This window comes from Sclerotinia sclerotiorum, genomic scaffold (assembly GCF_000146945.2).
Source record: "Sclerotinia sclerotiorum 1980 UF-70 scaffold_17 genomic scaffold, whole genome shotgun sequence".
Lineage (NCBI taxonomy): Eukaryota > Fungi > Ascomycota > Leotiomycetes > Helotiales > Sclerotiniaceae > Sclerotinia > Sclerotinia sclerotiorum.
In genome coordinates this window covers 234,500-252,517 of record NW_001820819.1, presented here as the reverse complement: position 1 = coordinate 252,517, position 18,018 = coordinate 234,500, and the positions used below count along the sequence as shown (strand labels likewise).

Sequence of the window (18,018 nt, the reverse complement as noted above, 5' to 3'; positions counted from 1 at the left end):
TGTTATTGTTAGAATTATGGTCTATATCAAATACAAATACGTACACAGTAGCCCCATGGCTCAAAAAAGAAATCCTCACGAAGTCCGGAGCGTTGTCTTTATTACATTGGAAGCTCGAAACTTAGGTGGGTTGTCAGCCTTGCCAAAATGTACCAGAATTGAGACGAGGTTCGGGAGACGCGAAATCAGGAGCCGACGCGAGAGATTTTGGTTTAAGGTTAAGTTTCCGTCCGAAGGAGACAAAAGTTTCCCGGAATTTATTAATGTTCATCATAGCATGGGACAACTGATTTTACATCTAATTCACTGCTTTAGAGTTCAGACAGGTACTGTGAAAAATGAATAACTTCGAGCGCAACCTGAACAGCTCCAAATGGTTTTGTCTAGTTATAAAGTTGTCATTAAAAAGCATACAATCATAAATTGACCGTATGCCTTAAGCTATCAGCAGTCTATCTACCTGAAGCAAAAGTAGAAACCAAAGCCGTATATCATATTCCATTTCCACCAATTTTAAAAAAAAAAAAAAGCATGACCGCTCCCAGAACATCTGAACTCCGTAATTATGCGTAGTCTTTGTACATAGAGAAGGGAAACCATTGCTTCATAAGTACAATATTTTAAGGTCCCAATCGCTGTGCTTGGCCAGAAAATCCTAGCGCAATGCTTGTGTCGGATGAGATGATTGGATTGTTGGTGGTAGGTAATAAGCCATATCTTCCAACAGTTTTTTGGTCGACGGAAACGTAGTGTGGTAATCTACCCAAAAGATTCATTTTTCCTTCAATCCATCTTAGGATCTTCTCTGGCGGAGCTAAGAATTTGAGATAACCCAGGCCCCCTATAAAAGTTAGTTAGCGGTCCAAACCATGGCATAAGAGGGGCACTAACATCCGTAACCAAAAACAAGTCCGCAAAGGTGACCAAGGAAGCTGGTATGTGGTACCAAGAAGGAGATGAATAGCGTAAGGATAATTGGTGTTGTCCACGTTGGAATTTGGACTGTACCCAATACGAAATTTGGGTTTGTTTTATATGTCTTGATCGCTTCCATTGCAAGTAGGGTGAAAACCCAGATACTGAGGTCTTTGTTAGCAAGAATTTCTTAGCAGAATTTGATGTATATTTCTCTTACCTGGCACCCATCACTCCTGTGTTCATATGGAAGATCCCCCTTTCTACGAATGTATATATTAATGCAGGAATCGTCGACAAAGCTACAACAACCATTAGCTCTACCTTCCTGATATCATCATCTTCGAGAGAAACCTACGGCCCATAAATAATGCCAATGTAGTCAAAGTCCCATATTCTGCCTCAAATCTCTCCAACAATGGAGTTAGAGCAATGATATTCATTATCATGTGTATGAACCCCATATGTATCAATGGGAAAGTATTCGTGCGGTACACTATAATAACGTCAAATTAGCTTCATGATCGGGAATAACAAGTCGATTATTGTATGAGATGGTAGATTTACTTGTCTGCAACCCAATCTCATTTGGGTACAAGCCGCCCCATTTCTGTAAATCCCAAGCTGACTGCAAACTGACAAGCCATAGTATGAATATGATGGCTACTATACATCTTGTGAACAGAGGTAAACGGAGGATGTATGATCTTAGCCGGGTTGCGCCGAATTGTGGTAATGTAATCGCCATCGTGAATGTTGCGGACTTTTGGTGGCCTCGCTTTTTGGGGAAGATATATGGCAGTTTTCGAAATCCAATGGCCTTAGCTAACACTTCTTAGGAATTCTTATAAAAGGACCTTGTAGCATCGTCTGAAAATCGATGCGCGGAGTGCTATGTCAAGAGATCAAACGTCTATGGAAATTGTTATGGGATTATGGACTTTTCGCTAGAGTACCGCAAGCAAGGCTGAAGTTTCCATGCCAGAAAAGCCGTTCCAAGGGGTTTTACCAAATTTTCTGAGCAACTAAATCATCAAATATATTTGAACTCTTCAAACGAAAAATTGATCCTTTTCTTCTACGACTTTAAAGGAACACCTTCTAAAATTTTCAGACTATGCTTGGATTTTCCTCTCGGGAGTGCAGAGTCAGAGACAAGGCTGATAAGACGAGGCCAACGCATAATTCGCATTGCGAACGAAAGAGCGAACCTCCATCGAGTCCTTCTATATTAACAAAGAAAACCTAAATATCTTGCTTGGTTGATTCTAGTGGTATGGATATATAACCAGAGCCTCGCGATCCGAAGCCATTTTAAATATTCAAAGAAGTTTGCTTTTACTCAATAACATTACTGGAGTTCACTTGGGGCAATTGGCTTTCCTTCCCCGTGAGCTCACCGGGGAGGTCACCCGGAGCGCAATCACATTTGTCGACGGCGAATTCTTTTTCATGTTTTTCGACGCAAATGCTGTAGGACGCGTGATACCTCAACGTTGATTGAGGTTAGAATGTTGCTTTACTCTGCAAAATAAGTCAGATACAAGACCAAATTCCTTGTATCCATAATCTTTTCTCACTACTCTCCTCGTTAAATTGCATATTACACATCAGAATCTTTCAATTGTATGACCCTCACCTCAATCAACACGTTTGAATGGCTAACAACTATTGATATAGCGACGCCATTACGCTAGGGGGTTCCCAAGATTATTCGAGCATCTGAATATACAAAATGCATGTTTCAGTGCTTGTTTTATCAATAGATAGGTTGTTAGATTACCTTAAAATGTGAACAGACAAGACTGAGGACCTCCGAAGAACGTAGCAGATAAGTACTACGAATTCTTCGTCTAGGCGAAGCTCATGTTAGTTAGAGGTCCATTTCATAGTAGAGACATTAATCCACTCTACGAAAATCAGATAGTGTCGCTGAAGTACGCGCGATTACTCTAATCCAGTATGTCGTCGATGTCCATGATACTCTCCTAGTCCGGACCTTTTCATCTTCAATATGTCACGAAGCCCGACATGAAGCTCCAAACCGACTAGAATTACTGCCCATTTCCTCTTTCCAGCCCCTTTATCTTCTTGTTCAATTTTCCTCCAATAATCCATACTCTATACATACACAACGATAAAAGCTACTAGATTCCGGATCTGACTCTCAAAGAGTTTCTATTTCAAGTGAAGCAAGGGCCAAAATCTAAATTGGTCCACTATCTATCCATTACTCCTGATCCACTGATACGTGCAATCACCGTATACTCCTTAATTTCAGATATAATAGCATTGAAAGGAATGATGACATTATTTTCGTGGTGGAGAATTCAGGGAAAAGTAGATTGAATGGGTTTATGAGGTGGATTAGAAGTTGCCATTTGCAAGAAAATGGGTATTAAAAAGTCGGCACATTCCGAACGGAGCAGATCAACTATAAAGCGCGGCCATCATTTTGATAGTTGATCAGATATTACTGGAAAAGCGGCGATTTCAGCGTGGTTGGAACTGCTTTTGATCAATATATCTTCAAATCTATCTCATACCTCACCACACACACAATACCGCGCTATTTCCACCGTGAGCAAAAACACTGATGAGTGAACATCATTGAACACCTCCCCCTATCCCAAACCAGAATTCCTAATTCAACATTTTCCACTATCCACATGCTAAACAACACAAGCGAGATCTAAAAAGGGGGTTCCCTCCACGCGGTCACATTGTAGACCCTAAACCGTTAAAGCGAGACTCTACCACCATATCTATAATCTTTGATCCAAACCTATATTGACCAACTATTGGTATTGGGAAATCTCTTCAATCAATCCAATCCTCGATTATAGATTGTTAGACTAGACACAGTGACTGCAGTATCGGCATTTGTTGATCCTGTAAGATTACTCTACAACCGAAATCTATACTTGCAGTAATTCAGACTTTGCCGCATGTCAAATTTCTAATTATAATACTACAAGACAATCATATATCTACAATCAACCATCTCCAAACCAAGCAACATCAACATCAACCAATAATAAATCCATAAAACTCACTACAGTACCTACCCAAAGATAAAAGAACAAACAATCGAAATCGATACAAAGGACTATAAAGCCATGATAAATTGATACGTAGGTATATCAAGACAACAATAGGATTGCCTGTATCTACATCCTATTCCCAGAATACTTATAACAACCAACTATTGCGCATAGCCACCTTAGTCATTATCTTATAACCAATTTTCTCCTCAAGGACTTCCTTCAAAATATAAATATTCACACTTTGATTTACTTCCCTAACTTGAGATATTTAAATCAAAGTGACGAGTTTCTTCCCAAATTCAAACAATCACAATGCAAAAATCTCGATGCACAATCGTTCATTATCATAGCATTTCCCCTTCTAGGGATTTTATACTTTTAAAACAAAAAAAGATGCCTAATGTACGGGAGTAAACTGTAAAAGCATTAACTAAAAAAAGGTCCACTGTCGTGAACAAAATACAGTAGCAGACCAGAGCGACCCGTTAGCTCCGAAAGTCCGAAAGATTTAGTTATCGTAAACCACCGTCCAACACCACAACCGCACCCAATGTATTTTATTCATTTATGCATTCATTTTTGCCATTGTGTTCAAAGCGCTTCCATTCTTGAACCATTCAATTTGTGGGGCGTTGAAAGTGTGAGCGAGCTTAATTTCGAATGTCTCGCCGGACTTTGGGTGAACCTTGAGAGTCATTGGCTTACCGACGGCGAGCTCAGTGCACATAAGGTCAACCTAGAGGTGAAATGATTAGCTTTACTTTGGGAAGATAATTGTTGAACATTCATACCTTGTCATATGGATCAATCTTGTCATAATCCTCTGGGTTAATGAAAGTCAAAGGAAGCATTCCTTGCTTCTTCAAGTTGGTCTCGTGAATACGAGCGAAAGACTTGGTGATGATGGCAAGACCTCCAAGATGTCTTGGCTCAAGAGCGGCGTGCTCTCTTGAACTTCCTTCACCGTAGTTCCAGTCACCAACAACAACCCATGGGATGCCCTTCTTCTTGTAGTCTCTAGCAGTAGCTGGAACGGCATCAAATTCACCGGTGGTGAAGTTCTTGACCTTGTTGGCCTCACCGTTTGCGCTGTTAGTGGCACCAATCAACATGTTGTTGGAGATGTTGTCCAAATGTCCACGGTACTTGAGCCATGGACCAGCCATGGAGATATGATCGGTAGTGGTCTTTCCCTTGGCCTTGATCAAAATAGGCATGTCCAAAGCATCCTTTCCATCCCATGGCTTGAAAGGCTCCAAAAGTTGAAGACGATCACTGGTTGGTGAGACAGCAACATTGACCGAGGCACGCTCAGCAGGTGGTGCTTGGTAAGTGTCTTGTCCTGGATCATATCCTCTTGATGGCAGTCCATCTCCGGTAGGTGGAGACAACTTGAATTCCTTGCCATCCTTATCCTTCAAGGTATCGGTGAGAGGGTTGAAGTGAAGGGATCCAGCAATGGTCATGGCGACTACCATATCTGGCGATGCAACGAAAGAGTGAGTAGCAGGGTTGGCATCGTTACGTCCAGTGAAGTTACGGTTGTAGGATGAGATTATCGAATTGGCTTCTCCTTTCTTAACATCTTTACGATCCCATTGTCCTTTTTAAAAGATCAGTAAATATCCATGAAAATAAATAAAAGAGACGTAAAGAATTATTCTAAAATGTGGTATTTCAATGTCTAAATTGTCGTGAACAATAAGACGCCTTGAAGTTGGAGAAGCATTTCAATGTTTCAAGTACTGTTGACAATTGAAAACATTCAAAGTCTCAAGTATTCTTGGCAATTAAAGGGGGAAAAAAAAAGAGGGAGGATTAGAGGTGTACTAACCGATACAAGGTCCACAAGCATTAGCACTAAAAAATTAAAATCAACATCAGTATCCGGAAACCAAAAGTGACAACGAAATATCCAAAGCAATTTGAACATTCAAGATACCCAAACGCGATTAAGCATTTGAATACCTAGAACAATCAATAGGATTGACAAATCTGAGGGGTTGAGACACTCCAATAGACTTGGACATTGGGGATATACTAAAAGAAAAAGATAAAATTTATAGGTTGGGGAATTCTTACAGTACCATGCCACCGAACTGCTCAAAAGTTTCCAATTGACCATCACGCTCGATAGTAGCACGAATTTGTTCGGAACCTGGAGTAACGGTGAAAAGAGACTTTGCCTTGACACCATGATCCATAGCATCACGAGCGATAGAAGCAGCACGAGTCATATCCTCATATGAAGAGTTTGTGCAAGAACCAATAAGTCCGACCTTCAATTCCTCAGGCCAGTTGTTAGCCTTAACGGCCTCACTGAACTTGGAGATAGGAGTAGCAAGATCTGGAGTAAATGGACCGTTGATGTGTGGTTCGAGCTCAGAAAGGTTGATCTCAATCAACTCATCGTATTGTGCACCTTCATCTTCCCTAAGTTCCTTGGCGTATGTACGAGCGAAGTCTCCAATCTCGGTACGCTTAGTAGCAGCGAGGTAATCGTACATGCGGTCGTTGAATGGGAAAAGAGAGGTTGTTGCACCAATTTCGGCACCCTATTGAAATTGTTAGTAACAGATCATAAAGAGTAACGAAATAACACATTTATTCCAGTCGCTACTTCGAACCATTTGAGTCTTACCATGTTGCATATTGTTGCTTGTCCCGTACAGGATATAGAGTTCGTTCCAGGACCGAAATATTCAACAATAGCACCAGTTCCACCCTTGACAGTCAAGATACCAGCAACCTTGAGAATGATATCCTTTGGAGTAGCCCAGCCAGAGAGTTCACCAGTGAGCTTAATACCGATAACCTTTGGTGCCTTCAACTCCCAAGGAAGATTGGCCATAACATCGACAGCATCAGCCCCACCAACACCAATAGCAGCCATACCGAGACCACCGGCATTAGGTGTGTGCGAATCAGTACCAATGAGAAGACCACCTGGGAAAGCGTAGTTCTCAAGGATAATTTGATGAATGATACCGGAACCTGGCTTCCAGAAACCAATGTTGTATTTTGCGCAAGAAGTAGAGAGGAAATCGTAGACCTCCTTGTTGATATCAATAGCCCGAGTAAGATCCTTAGCACCTCCAGCCTGTGCCTCAATCAAATGATCACAGTGAACGGTGGTAGGGTTTGCGACAGAAGGCATGCCGGCGGACATGAATTGCAAGATGGCCATCTGAGCAGTAGCATCTTGACAAGCCACTCTGTCAGGACGAAGCTTAAGGTATGATACACCACGTTCAATCTCTTGACCATGAGGATCATCCAAATGTGAGTAGAGAATCTTTTCAGCGTATGCCAAAGGTCTGTTCAATCTCTGACGAACAATTGAGAGGTTCTCGGACATCTTCTTGTAGTTGATAAAGTTGTTCTTTTCGTGGATATTTTGTCTGACTTGTTTATCAAGCGGGGAATCACCAACAGTGGCCATTGTGCGAATGCTCATGCCGGTGATTGCTCGCCGCTTCGCAGCAGCGAGAACCTGTCTTGTTGCCAACATTGTGAGAGAGTTGGTAAGGCAAAAGAAGGAAGAGAGAGAAAAAAGATGGTAGGTTGTTTATTGTATAAACAACTTTGAAGTTGCAAAATAGTGGGAGGAAGAAACTTGGACAACCGAAGCTTGGGAACCGCGGGTTTATCTTCAAGCTTTGACCAGTGTGAGCGGTCCAATCAAGATTAAGGTATTATTTTTCTCAAAAATGGAGGATAGATTAGGATTGAATGCACAACGATGTAATGTGAGTTAAATTTGTCCAATTAGACAGAGAAAAAAAAGGTTGACATCAGACAATACTCAGGTATTCAAATTATTGTATGAATTAAAACAATTGAATTGAGAAACTCAAACTTATCAAGAACGGGGAGAAGACATTTTTGTATTTATTTCCATTTTCTTTTTCTACCTTCGTGTCGCCCTCATCTCTCTTGGTCCTCAAAATTGAAGCCTTTGTTTGCGGCTATATTTCAAATGCGAATTTTTCGTAGGTCTGCAGGTTGATAGTGGATCAAACGTTTTAAGCTATATCCAATAAGGTGTCAGCGCCCGCTTCCATTTATCCACTGTCATCCACTGTCATTTATTTGTGAATCTGGCTTCACGATGTTTTCCGTCAAACGCTTCCGTTATTGGTGCGAAATCGGATTTCTGCTCCGGTCATGTGCTATCAGCAAAAGGACTTTTCCGAGGCTGTTTGCTTCCCAAAGGCTGGATGGAAGTTTATTTCTCTATTTCCTTTTACCTACTAGGTATTTCCATGATTCAACTTTTAATACTCCCAGTATTCCAAACAACTGGAATGTCTCAACGATTCTAGATGTCCCCAATGTTTTGGTATTCTCACTCCTTATAAATATGGATGTCCCCGAGCATAGGTACGTATGGAACATTCCAAATGATCTCAAGTGAATTTGGGATAAAATACGTAGTACACAAAATTAAAACATACAAAGTAGACTCAATGGTCCAAAGCCAGCCAGGACAAATGGAGCGGAGAATCGGAGCTTTTTCCGATGTCCAGAATTAAATTCGGCATACTCTTTCTGTTCTAACCGTGCCAAAAAGATGCACAACAAATCCCAAGGTGGATCAAATTTCTATGGGGTGGGGGTGGATAAAAGTTTCCCCGTAATTTTCAAAAATCCACATGCAGTCCTAAGCAAAAAATTTGGTAATTTCAGTATCAATCCACCACCATACATCGAAATTTCCATTTGCAGCAAAACTCCAATCAAGTAGACGCAGCAAAAATATCACCAAGACGATAAGTCATAATGGGTATTCCTCAAAAATCAACTAAAACTAAGACGAGGAGAAGATTGAGGCAAGTAAAACACAATTCAATTATTGGAAAGATTTTTTTTGTGCGCTAGACTAATATTTTCATTACAGAGATCTCGATCAAATCTCGGCCGATATTCGTTCTCCAAAACATCTAGCACAACACAAAGACTCGAAAGCCGCAGAAGACTTGCCAGGTTTGGGAAAATGGTATTGCATTCAGTGTGCGAAATGGTATGAATCGGAAAATAGTATGCTGTCGCATCTTAAAGGCAAACCTCATAAAAGAAGGTATGTTGAAAGATTATGGAGAATTCTGAGAGCATCATGCTAATTACCTTGTATAGGGTCAAGGCATTGAAGGAGGGACCATATACACAAAGAGATGCAGAAGCTGCTATAGGACAAGGCCCTCCAGATAATGGTACCAGAAATAAGGCTTTAGATGTAGAGGTTGAGATGGAAAACTCTGGATTACTTGACGACCAGGAAACCTGAGTATTTGCATAAACCGGAGTATATGCATCGTATTCCCCGACATGAAGTAATTATGCAGGGGTTTATCAAAGCTCAGTCCGTCGTGGCTACTACTATAAATCTATGACGGGGTATCATGGGGGAGGATTTGTGATGTGTATTTTCGTCTTATCGTACACCACGACCTCGACCTCTCGCAAGACCACTCGCTCTACCTCCACGTCCGCCGCGCGGAACAGGAATACCTCTTCCAGATGACCCAGAGCCACCGGAAGATCCACCTCGACCAGAAGAGCCTGCTATTCGTGATGGTGCTGGGGTTATAAATTTCGGAGTTGCTTTGGAGGAGGTTGGAGGATTATCAACGAAGGATGTGTCAGTGGTCCTAGAGAGGTCAATTAGCCACTAGCCATAGTAGCAACTAACATGTTGCTTACAAAAATGTTGTTTCTCCATCAATTTCACCACGAAATCTTTCTGAATTTGTTGACCTGCCTAATGAAACCATCAGTAACGCCTTCAATGCTTATCCGTCCATGAAACTGACCTAACTGTTCTTCCTGCTCCTGTGCTCTACGAAATGAATCCTGAATAGGCGCCTAGCAACGCAATTAGAAAACCCCAAATAGCCCAGGTCCAAGTTAACAAACCTCAGGAAAATCCACACAAAAAGCATTCATATTCAATCCATAGAGAAAACTAGCAAAGTTCTCACTAAACCTAGCCAAACTCTCATGCATCAACTGTAAATGCATAAAATTAGCTTCCAAGTCCGCCATCGAATCAGACAATTCTGCAAAAGCCGGCTCAAATGCCTCCAAAGGAGCACTGGAGTAACCGCCCGTACTCCTTCTCGCAGAATCGCGGAGGGAGGAGCGCGAGGAGGGACGTAGAGGCGTTGTTGGTCGAGAGAGTGGGTTGCGAGAGGCGGAGTGAGATCTCTTGGTGCTATTATTGCCGCCGGTGAGGGGTGTTGTGGTGGCCATTGTGGGCTTTTTGGATGAAGGATAGCTGCTGGAATTGTTGTTTTGCTTTGGGTCCTTTCGTCCAAATGCTGGATGCGCAACTCCTACACAAACCAAAATTAATGGCGTATTGGGTGCTGCTGTAAACACAGTTCAGGGCTGATGGATCTACCTGATAGTGGTGAAAATGCCTGAATATTTTCAACCCATCCTGCATCAAAATTACATACAGGTACCAAGTATTGGTCTACCCCGCTACGCACCTACCGTGTGCACCTACAATTTTATGTCGTGTGCATGAATTTGGTACGAACACCGTGGACCACAGAGCGCACAATGACGAACTTTTTATGAATACGAGTATACGAAATACGATGTGAATAGGAAATTTGTTGTATTTGCGGCTTCTTCGGATTACAAAACAGAAATGCAATTCCGCTTCTTGCTGATCTTTTTCTAGTTTCCTGTCGTTTGACAGTCAAAACGGTGAAGAGAATTATTTGCTTAGAAATTGTAAATATCAATTAAAGATTGTCATGTTAGTGTTATTTATGTACAGTAAGCCCATGACTTGACCTGTCCTGTTTCGAATTTTGTTTTCTACCAGCGTTGGTTCAAGAGGTCTACCCATATCAAGGCTTCAGTCCCCTCACTTCTCAACCCCTCCCTCATCTTGACCCTTTCCAACTCTACCGACCTCGGGAGTCAAGATTACTCAACTATATATCTTTCCATGAAAAGATCATTGGGAGTGACCCGCGGTTTTGTTCATCAATATACTCAGCATTCACTTTCTATTCCTCCCACATTCTTACGTCAAAATCGTAACCGTGGAGATTTCATCGCGTCTTTGCGTAGGATAGAAACATTTGCGCCCCTTCGTCGCAACAACTCTGAAATCTACTCAGACATTCTGAGACTCAAGGGATTGGAAAATACGGAAAAGCGCACGAATCTACTTCCTAACTCCGCTTTGGGACGGTCGAGCGCTATAACATATACCTGTAATCGAAGCCTATCCTCATTGTCACCCAATCAATCTAATAAGCCCAATACTTCTCGTGAAACATCTTTATCATCACCTGTGCAAAGCAGCTTAGGAAATTGGGGTACCGTTACTCTTTTACTTCTTACATTTATTAGCAGCGCATTTCTCTACACTTCAACCCAAGGTCAATCAAAGACACACAAACCTAAATTACAAGAAATCGACCTCGAGCAAGAATATTACGAATATTACAAAATGACGGGCGAAACACTCCCAGGTCGACCTGGCACATTGACTGCACACGAAGAGGAGAAATTACGAGAATTCTGGGTTGCCACTCTACAAGTCTTTGGCGTACTTGATCCTCACGCAGACACCAATGGAACCAGTGGCGATTCGGAAGTGAGCAATGGCAACGTAAAATCGGATACCTCGGCTTCTGAGAAGCCTAAGAAGAAGAGATTCTCTGCTCTGCGTAGGAAACATAAGGATGATGATTCAGCATCTACGAAATCTTCGAGCACTGCATCGCGCATCTCGAATGCTTCTGATGCGGAGGATAAATATGGACAAACTAAGGAATTCCACGATGCCTTGGCTAGTCTGCCACCGGCATCTATTCGTGCGGCGTTCTGGAGTATGGTGAAATATGATCATCCAGATGCACTTCTATTGCGGTTCTTGCGAGCCAGAAAATGGGATGTGGATAAGGCATTGGTCATGATGATTTCCACCATGAGATGGAGGGCTTCGGATATGCATGTAGATGATGATATCATGAAAAATGGAGAATTGGGTGCTCTTGAAGATGAGAAGGGAACTGATGCTGAAAAGAAGAAGCAGGCAGAGGGATTCCTTATGCAAATGCGTTTGGGGAAGAGTTTTTTGCATGGGAAAGATAAGTACGTATTTTGACCTTCTATATCTACCGACTCGTCTCTTGGTTACCCCTCTGCGGCGGACGTCCATCACATTTGCTAATATGTAATCCTTTCAGAGCCGGGAGACCAATGTGCTTTGTGAGAGCTCGCTTACACAAGCAAGGCGAGCAGACAGATGAGAGTTTAGAGAAATATACAGTTTTTGTTATAGAATCGGCTAGGATGCTCTTGGAGCCACCGATAGACACTGCTGTAGGGATACACTTAATGTTTTTGTTCCACTTGATAGATGAAGTACTGACCATGCAATAGTGTGTAGTATTTGATTTGACAGGATTTTCTCTAGCAAACATGGTAGGTGAAATTTCTCAACTCATACACTACGTTACTAATTCCATCATAGGACTATGCACCCGTCAAATTCATGATCAAATGTTTCGAAGCCAACTATCCGGAATGTCTTGGTGTAGTATTGGTCCATAGAGCGCCATGGGTATTCCAAGGTACACACCTCTCCCACAATTCCAGACTCTAATCACTAACGCCAACCAGGCATCTGGAAAATCATCCGAGGCTGGCTCGATCCTGTCGTAGCAAGCAAAGTACACTTCACAAACAACGTAGAAGAAATGTCGGAATTCGTCGCCCGCTCTCAAATCCTCAAAGAACTAGGCGGCGACGAAGACTGGGAATACAAATTCGTAGAACCCATTCCGGGCGAAAATGATAAGATGAAAGATACAGCAACGAGAGACAAACTTCTCACCGGAAGAGAAGCAATCGTAGGTAAATATGAAAAAGCTACAATCGAATGGATCAATTCCGAAGGAAACAAACCGGATCTCAAGAGTAAGAGAACCGAATTGGCAAAGGAATTAAGAGACGATTATTGGAAATTGGATCCCTATGTCAGAGCGAGGAGTTTGTATGATCGAGTTGGCGTGGTGAATGCGGGGGGAAAATTGAATTTTTATCCGAAGGTTAAGGGGTCAGAGACTCAGACTCCGGTTGCAACGTCGAAGGTGGAAACTTCGACGGATGATATTGATTAGGGTTAGGAATGGAGGAGAATGGAGGAGAAAGGAAGAGAAAGGCAAATGGAAAAGGAAAGAGAAAAAGAAAGGAAAAAGAGATAGAGATATACGAATAGAAAAAGAGAATTTATAATACCTACTTACCTGGGTGAGGAATAGAATGAATTGAGAGTTAGAAAGATAATATGAAATGAAATGAGTTGAGATGAGATGATATGAGATTTTGAGGTAAATATGTGATAGATGACGTTCATGTTTATTGAGTTTGTTTGCATTGCTTTTTAAATTTTAGATGGATTTTAAATGGATTTTTTAATTGGTATCTAGAAATGGATGGGATGGGATAAGGGGGACTATATTAGATGACCTCCCGGGAGGACATTTTTTTGCTTTTGGGGGTATGTTTTGCGTTGGTTTTTAGATGGTAGTATGGATAAAAGTAATGAAGGGATTCTCTTCATCATATCATTCCATCCTATTTCATTTCATCTCACAGTATTTCATCCTATTTCATCTCATCTCATCCCCTTTCACAAACCCACACATTGATATCATCGCTCATCATCGCTCAACAAACCAAACCAAACTGACCCATCTCTCCCATCACTGCCGTTTCCCCATAACTCAATAACTTATAGACAATACCTCAATCTCAACGCCTATTCATTTGCTCACAACTTTTGAGACCGCTCCCACCGCAATATAACACAACACAATGCGACACAACTCATAAAAATTGAACCTCTACATCTTCGACTTTATCTCGGTGAAGAGGGCTTTTAATTTATCCATATCTGTTTTTTGTTGGGGCCAGCCGATGGACATTCCTTCTTCGATGGAGGGTTTGGGGATCTAAGTGGGAGGTTAGTTGTGTTATGATGGGTTTAGCTGCGGTGGTTTTGGGAAGGGAATGGGAAGGATTATCGGATTCGGAGAAAAATAAGACGGGGCGTACCATGTGGAAATGTACCTGGAGAAGAAAGGGTTAGTTATTATACGACGAACTCATAGAGGGAAGGGGAGAAAATGAAGGAAGAAAAAGTACATACATGATCAACCTCCTGATGTGCAATGCGACCATTATTCTGCAAAACATTATAATTTTCCGCACCAGTTGCTACGACCAATTTCTTCACTACTGGCTATTTATTACTCTTATTAGCAGTGTTTTCCTCCCTGTCCTATCCTTCCTATTTCATTCTCTGTAATATGCAAAGAAGAAGAGCATGAAATAAATCTTATAAAACAGTGGCAGATTCTAATATCGACGGAACAGGGAGAACGAAGAAGGAAGGGGTAAGGGGAAAGATAACGTACCAAAATCTCCTGTAATTGATCATCGGGAATATCGACCAATTTCTCGCCATGCCATTTGGGGATTACGAGCTAGATTTTTGGTGTATGTTAGTTAGATAGCTCTGTTTGTTTACTTTGTTTATTTCTCCATTCATTCATTCCTGCATCAATCCATTCACCCATCAATCCAAACATTCATCCCTCTAGAATCTAGAAACCTCGCGGGTATGTATGTATAAATGTATACATGATATCTCCACTCGCAGATATCAAAATTAAAATACCAGAAAGAGGAACCGGAACAGCAACAAGAGCAGAAGCAAAAGCAAAAGTAGAATAAGGAGATACTAACAGCATGACCCCTAGACAATGGATTAATATCCAAAAACGCAAACACCTTTTCCGATTCGTAGAGTTTGAAGGAGGGGATATCTCCTATTCGAGTTTATGATATCATTAGCTTTTGCATATAGAATATATAGAGATAGAACATCAAATAGAATACAAGATATAGAGAACTAGACATAGAGAAGGAGCTGAAGTCTGTGGTATAGGTAGATAGAGAGATAGAAATTCGTACCTTTGATGATCTTGCAGAAGATACATGCTGCTTGAGAGGCCATTTTGTATTGGGTTACTGTTTTCGAGATAAGTTCGGGTATCGTATTGTGTCGTATAGTAAAGTATCGTGTTGCAATGTAGAAACAACTAAAGCCCACCAGCTATCAAGTACTAAATAAAATCAAACCGAAGATGAGTACCTACCTAGTATATCAGCTATCAATCAATTCAGGTCAGGTCCGACAGCTGCATCCAACGCGGGGTCCTACTACATTCCTCCGAATATTACCCACACTCACACCCACAAACTCCGAACCCCCGACACTATTTCAACCTATCCAATATAAATCCAAAAACCTCAGTTTACATCTCGGAGTGGGACAAGCTAGCTCAGAATTCATTTCTTGCCTTTTACCAGAGATGACCGTGGCTCATGCCCATAATACTCCATTCATCAAATATTTGGAACAAACCTTTCTGATTACTCAGAGATAATTTATTTTGGATTTTTAGGGGTGTGTTTTTGATTTTTGGGAACATGATGGATTTTTTTCTGGAAGGAAGTGGTAGGCGAGGTTTTTGTGGAGATGGATGAATGGGGTTGATGTAGATGGATGATGGGATTTTGTGTGAGGGAGAGCTTTTTGAGGGGTTGATTGACTGATTGATGTTATATTTACGGGATTCTTAAATATATCAATAATAGTAATAAGATTTAATTAATAACAATATTGATTTACATTTTTTCTCTTTACTCTGAACAATTAACAATACACATTATTTAACAACAAGGAATCATAATCAAATCTGCACAATATGCCAATTCCCACCTTATTTTCTCTCACAGAAGAATAAGTCACATATTGCTGCTAAAATTCACGAATTGATTTTATGAGTTAGACGACACCCGAATAATATTTTAAAAAGATAGGAGCTAAAGATAATATACCAAAAGACTTCAGGCAAGCACGATAGTACGCATCTCCCATGGCAGTGAAGTGAATTCTTGCGAGTCTGGGACTTGAGCTAAACCGACCCTCGTGAACGTTCCCTCTTCAGTCCCTGACTCAACGACAAGACGTATCACAAAATAGCACTTATTGTTTCTATTATCAATCCTAGGGAAACTTTCAATTTGTACCATTGTCAGGCCGCTGGAAGTGCGCTGTTGGGTAGAGAGAGAGAGAGAGCCTATTGTATCCTTCTCCAATTCGAAAAAATGCAGGGCCGGGGCTCGAGACGGATGTGTCTGAGGACGCCAGTCTTGGCAATGCCCATGATAATTGTTGTATTCGAGCCTGAGCCGATTTGTAAAAGTTCGACACAGGACCATTTTTTGGTTTTGCTAGATGAGTATAGGGGAAATGGATGAAAGAGAGGATACCAAACTTAGGAAATCTTTTCTCTCTAGCGGAAAAGCTCTGACTCGTAAGGATCGCAATTAGAACCAGCCATCTTCTGATAATCGATCGAATTTTAGTAAAAGGTGTTCAGCGTGAACTTCTTCTGGGAAGCTCGTGTTCGAAAGTGTTAGAGACACATCTGCTGAGACTGGCCATTGATCTAAATTAAGACAAAGAGTGCAAAGTGTGAGATTCACGGATACAACGCGCCCATTAGGAATTCCATCGACAGTTTGATCTCACAGCCAGCTATCTGTGCTCTAAATCTTGAATTACTGATTCCCTCCCCCTCGGACTTGGAATAATACTTAAAATCCTGACCCGGACTCTGAGTATTGAATCCGAGGCTGCCCCAGCTCAATGAAGGTGCAACATATGCTTCTGGGATACTTACCGGCCCCACAGTGGTCCAGAGAAGGTCATCATGAATGTCTTTAGCCCATATCCCTATCCAATAAGTCAATCGGAACTGTGTTTCGAATTTTTGTGCTAAAGCAGCCAATGCATAGAGTCGGTCGGTCTCGAATGTAAGTGAACGAGCTGCGTACTCATTTACCAAGCTATACCGGCGCTTCCTTGGGTCAAGTAACTGGGCATATGAAGGGCCAAAATTCTTTGATATATAATTTTGCCCATAGTCTGGGGCCAGGAAAAATCTTTTGGGGTCCGTCTTGAAATAGAGCCTATCGCTTGACCACAAGATTTCCGGATTTACCTTTGACTCGGAGACTTTTTGAAGCTGGAAATTCCAGACTAGTTGCTTGGAAGTGTAGTGTAAAACACGTGGAGATTAAACGTGTTCTTGTAGTGTCCATCCTCTACTAGCAAGAGCGGTGCGATCGCGACCAGGGTATTCAGACCGAGGATCAGTATCTGCTTCAAGGTGTATTTTGCAAGACTCCGGGCGCTCCCACTGAGTTAGCGATAGGGAGCAGAGGCACTTATCCCTTGTGTGCGTAAAATGCCCAGGAAGCCTTCCTGATCTGAAGTTGCGTCGTCAACGGCAATGCATAACGCACAATCTTTATAGTAATCTCGCATGCGTCTTGACTCGAAGAGCCTATCAAGAAGACTGCCGATGCATGAATAAAAATGAGGTGCAACGAAGCCTTGCAACTGCGAGAGCCCATTCAATATACGACTATGCTGTGATACTGCTTGTCTTATTGCTGCAATCACAACCAGAACCAGAGCTGACATTGAAAGGAAGCGAATTATTCATTCGGTTTGTTACGCACAGATTTGAGAAATGTTTTGAGTGTGCAAGCTTCTACAGCCTACAGCCATATTGGAGTTGATTGAATATGACAATATTTCGGAATGCCAACTTATACATTCTAAGTCCGCTATGAAAATGTGCAACATGAAGCAGACAATGAGACTATAAAGTTCCAAATAGAATTGATGGAAAGTTTTTGATACTGAGTTCTGTGAATATAATTAATATTGTGTAAAGGATGGAATGGAAATCGGAAGGAATTCAAGCACTAAGCAACCCCGCTAAAACTTGCCTAGACATGCCCAGGCAGGAAACGGAGCAATCAAAAGCGGACATGATCAGTAGCATCGAAATTTATTCACATGTTCTCTTTTTATCTCATTTCATATTCAAATTCTCAGCCAAGTTATTATACCAAGAAGGATAAAACATTCAATACCTAC

General features: G+C 41.5%; 7 protein-coding genes across 7 annotated transcripts; 2 read left to right on the top strand and 5 right to left on the bottom strand.

Moving 5' to 3' along the window:
* Positions 1–620: 620 nt before the first annotated feature.
* Positions 621–1,663, bottom strand: SS1G_11048 (hypothetical protein; the record flags this gene model as incomplete). The annotated part of the gene is made up of 5 exons (XM_001587758.1): positions 621–841; positions 892–1,079; positions 1,136–1,217; positions 1,274–1,411; positions 1,483–1,663. 5 exons carry the CDS (start codon positions 1,661–1,663, stop codon positions 621–623), a joined length of 810 nt encoding a protein of 269 aa, XP_001587808.1.
* Positions 1,664–4,527: 2,864 nt separating this feature from the next.
* On the bottom strand, positions 4,528–7,473 carry SS1G_11047 (hypothetical protein; the record flags this gene model as incomplete). Its single annotated transcript, XM_001587757.1, has 5 exons — positions 4,528–4,698; positions 4,754–5,565; positions 5,797–5,822; positions 6,045–6,517; positions 6,604–7,473. The coding sequence occupies 5 exons, from the start codon at positions 7,471–7,473 to the stop codon at positions 4,528–4,530; spliced, it is 2,352 nt and encodes a 783-aa protein (XP_001587807.1).
* An 852-nt stretch (positions 7,474–8,325) lies between these two features.
* SS1G_11046 (hypothetical protein) lies at positions 8,326–9,249 on the top strand (the record flags this gene model as incomplete). Its single annotated transcript, XM_001587756.1, has 3 exons — positions 8,326–8,345; positions 8,863–9,042; positions 9,099–9,249. The coding sequence occupies 3 exons, from the start codon at positions 8,326–8,328 to the stop codon at positions 9,247–9,249; spliced, it is 351 nt and encodes a 116-aa protein (XP_001587806.1).
* Positions 9,250–9,689: 440 nt separating this feature from the next.
* Positions 9,690–10,214, bottom strand: SS1G_11045 (hypothetical protein; the record flags this gene model as incomplete). The annotated part of the gene is made up of 2 exons (XM_001587755.1): positions 9,690–9,827; positions 9,879–10,214. 2 exons carry the CDS (start codon positions 10,212–10,214, stop codon positions 9,690–9,692), a joined length of 474 nt encoding a protein of 157 aa, XP_001587805.1.
* Positions 10,215–11,436: 1,222 nt separating this feature from the next.
* Positions 11,437–13,114, top strand: SS1G_11044 (hypothetical protein; the record flags this gene model as incomplete). The annotated part of the gene is made up of 4 exons (XM_001587754.1): positions 11,437–12,083; positions 12,179–12,314; positions 12,466–12,565; positions 12,615–13,114. 4 exons carry the CDS (start codon positions 11,437–11,439, stop codon positions 13,112–13,114), a joined length of 1,383 nt encoding a protein of 460 aa, XP_001587804.1.
* A 726-nt stretch (positions 13,115–13,840) lies between these two features.
* SS1G_11043 (predicted protein) lies at positions 13,841–15,015 on the bottom strand (the record flags this gene model as incomplete). The annotated part of the gene is made up of 5 exons (XM_001587753.1): positions 13,841–13,948; positions 14,146–14,238; positions 14,414–14,482; positions 14,745–14,827; positions 14,973–15,015. 5 exons carry the CDS (start codon positions 15,013–15,015, stop codon positions 13,841–13,843), a joined length of 396 nt encoding a protein of 131 aa, XP_001587803.1.
* Positions 15,016–16,394: 1,379 nt separating this feature from the next.
* On the bottom strand, positions 16,395–17,643 carry SS1G_11042 (hypothetical protein; the record flags this gene model as incomplete). Its single annotated transcript, XM_001587752.1, has 3 exons — positions 16,395–16,516; positions 16,600–17,109; positions 17,595–17,643. The coding sequence occupies 3 exons, from the start codon at positions 17,641–17,643 to the stop codon at positions 16,395–16,397; spliced, it is 681 nt and encodes a 226-aa protein (XP_001587802.1).
* Positions 17,644–18,018: the final 375 nt, after the last annotated feature.